Below are 3,527 nucleotides of genomic sequence, written 5' to 3'. Positions count from 1 at the left end.
ATGCAGTTAAAGTATTTAAAAATATAAAGACAAATAAAACTAAATTAACATAAAAAAATCAACATTAGTAAAAAGAAACAATTTTGCAGTGAGACTTAAGTTTTACATTCTTAAGTCATACTTCATATTTTCAAATAAAAACTGTTACTATTTAATAATAGCATAATTAAAGCAATCTATAGATATTACATACCATTTTGTGTTAATTTCGTAGAACACACAAGAGTTGAAATGCTAAAAGAATCCTTCAAATTCAAAATTAACCCTGATGGATATGATAATACAGATAATCTTGAAGGATTATTATTAGTGTTTCCATGTAACTGTTGAAACAATTCTAATTCCATTTTTGTTGTAGGTAATGATAAATAATGTGCATCATTTTCATCAAATTTTTTATGGTCTATCTGTATAAACAAATACTTTTAATAATCATATATAACTTAAAAAGAAATATAAATAATTTATGTAATATATAAATTAAAATAATTCATTTTTTTAGTGCTTGAAAACTATCTATTCTGTTTAACAAAATCAATTTATTTAAGAAGTTTTATCCTTAATATTACTATATTTAATAGTACATAATACATAACTCATTTTCATCTAGACTATAAACATACTATTCTACAAATGACATAAAAAACAATTTTAGAACATATGACAAATAAAGATTTAATTGGAAATGTGCTATTTAAAATAGCTCAAAATATTACTAAAAATAAATAAAAATTTATTAGATGACCATCTGATAAATTTTTGATATAAATAAGAAATCCAAATTATGAGTACTAGCACAATGCGCTACTTCGTCGTATTGTGATAGAATTGAAGTGGAGCAAAATAAAAACAAAATATCAAATACTTACTTTATATACAAGAAGTTCATGTATTTCATCTTTTAAAGTAGTTCCATTTTCTTGCATCAATTTAGCAAATGATATGGCAAAAGGTTTTTCAGTTTTATCTTTTGCTACATTTTATAAAAATAAATTTATACATTATTTCTTTTCAAAATTAATTTCTTATTAACAATTTTAAACTTTAATTAATAATATATTTTTTACTTTTAAATTTAACAAAATAAGATAATAAGCATCTCAAATTTTTTATTCTAAGGAAATTATTTACTTCATTTCATTAAAGCTAAAAATTAACAGAAAACACAAAAGTAAATATATAATTATGAAAATAAACAGATTATAACACAAATTAAATTTTATAAAAATCTGTGCATTATTATTGCATTAAAATTTTACCTTCATTAGAAGAACGATGTTTAAATGTAAATCTTAAATGAGCATTATAAAATTCATCAATAGGAATTGCAACCTAAAATTAAAAAGTTTTGCTTAATGTAGGTTTTAGTAATACCTGTAATAGTAATATTTCTAGTTTTGTGACTTGATAGTACTATAGATTTGTCATTTAAATATTTAAAAGCAAGTTTTGGTGTTATAAGAAATTTGATAAATAAAGCATAAAAATAATAAAATTAAATTGTAATTGTCAATATTAATTTTGTTTCTCAAATAATTAAACTTTTAGCAATCAATAATCAAACTTATTTTTTGTTTTGAATATTAAAAAAATTAAAAGATATTTTTAAAACTATAAATTCTCACTTTAAAAGTTTCCATCCATTTTGGTTTATCCTCATGGTAATAAATAACACTTCGATATTCATTCATTGAATCTGATCCAGCTCCAATGCTTAAAACAAGCTTTANGGCACAAATTTTCAAGTTTTGTCTCTTGAAAGTTAGAAACAGCTTTAACAGAATTCCCTCTTCATACAATACCTTAAAATGAATCTGAAATCTAGTTAGATTTAGTTGTTACAAATTACAAACAATGTATGAGAACTATTTTAATATCTTCAGCTACAGATGACACATTAGTAAAAGTGTCATTTTTCCAAAGTATCACATTGTAGTATTTTTTAGATTATTTTACGACAATTCTTATAATACAAATTTATATTACAAAATTGCCAGTGATGTAGTCATGCCATGGCATACCAAGGTCCTGATACTTTGTGAACATCTAGGTTGGACTTTAGACTATGTACAGTACCTCGGCCAAAAAAACTAAGAAAATTGCGTCTTGCACAGTTTTTTGCACTGAGTTCAGTACAAATAAATAGGTCAATTTTGACACATTTAAGCAGTTTTGCAGATATTGTACCACAAAGTTGCACTTTGCCCATACAAAACTCCAGAGACAGTGTTTAACAAAACTTGGGGAGCCAATTTACTCAACTGCCATTGACTAACAGTGTGTCATAAATGTCTATAGCCTGTACATTCTACAAAGCAAGTAAAATATAAGTATGGTATGCAGGAGATGCAGGTTTGAATCCTGCTCTGGGCAGATTTTTTTCTTTCAGAATATTCTAAATTATTTAATAAATATTAATTTAATTTAATAAGAAATGGTGCCTAATGCCTCTAGTGACAAATTATTTAGTAATTAATTAAATACAATTGCAGAAAATGGCAATTCAAAATTTCATTTTTCAAAATATTTAGAAAATTCAAATTTTTTTAACATTTAAAAATTAATAGTAAATTATAAAATCTTAATAATAGATTTTTTTTAATCCAAAATGTAATAATTATCTTAATAAAGATAAATTCTTAGAATTCTTTATTAAGATAATTATCCTATAGTATTTAATAGTTAATCCTATAACAACAGTAAATGGAAATGTAAATTCAAAGCTCCAATAAAATAAAAAGTGACTGTTACAAAAACGTCAATTCCATGCTTATACTAAAGGATATAAAAATAAATGTTGTAGTCAAACAGTGATAATACAGAATAACTAAAAAATGAACACGATGTTATGATTTTTAAGATGCACAGTACAAATATATTGTAAAGGCTAAAAACAGTATATATATACATAATAAAAAAGAAAAAACAGCCAAAAAGTATAGATTAATATAAAGGAAAGAAAAGCTTACATATGTTATTACTGAAATAACAGTTTAAATTATGAAAATTTGCATATTAATTAATTAAGGAATTTGTTTAATCATTAAAACTTAATTACAATGTAACTTACATAATATTTTAGTTCATGTAAAAAATAAAATTTCAAGTTGATATTTTATAAATAAAAATTGAAACTATCATTATTAATGTAAACTGTATTTTTAAAATAAAATTATGATTTATCTGAAACTTTTCAGAGATCAGGACAATCAGAAACAGAAATTAGTAACAAATGATGAAATAAAAAATGTGTTTAAATAAATTAACCAAAGTTAGTATTTTATATTAAGTTTTGTAATATGATCAATATTATTATTATTTACTATTATACAGTATTATTAATATGTAATAAGGGTACAAGTCCAGTTAAGCTTAAATCAAACTATCATTTCTAGAAAATTGGTTATTATGCCTCCCTTGGTTAGCATTACAAAATATAATCTGTGCAGTTATTTAATAGTTTTTAATTACTTGGGTGTCTGAAAAAACAGTTTGGCTGATACCTAATTTCAAGAATTATGTATTTA

At 22.9% G+C, this 3,527-nt stretch overlaps 1 protein-coding gene across 1 annotated transcript; it reads right to left on the bottom strand.

Moving 5' to 3' along the window:
• Positions 1–193: 193 nt before the first annotated feature.
• On the bottom strand, positions 194–1,835 carry LOC111617429 (dedicator of cytokinesis protein 1-like; the record flags this gene model as incomplete). The annotated part of the gene is made up of 5 exons (XM_023358723.1): positions 1,803–1,835; positions 1,626–1,724; positions 1,260–1,332; positions 870–973; positions 194–407 (listed from the first exon to the last, which is right to left on the bottom strand). Coding segments are annotated over exons 2-5 (457 nt in total), but the record flags the coding sequence as incomplete, so codon positions are not given.
• Between the last annotated feature and the right edge of the window lie 1,692 nt (positions 1,836–3,527).

This window comes from Centruroides sculpturatus, unplaced genomic scaffold (genome assembly GCF_000671375.1).
Source record: "Centruroides sculpturatus isolate CEXI.00-Female unplaced genomic scaffold, Cexi_2.0 scaffold6106, whole genome shotgun sequence".
NCBI lineage: Eukaryota > Metazoa > Arthropoda > Arachnida > Scorpiones > Buthidae > Centruroides > Centruroides sculpturatus.
This window is presented reverse-complemented; position numbering and strand designations above follow the sequence as displayed.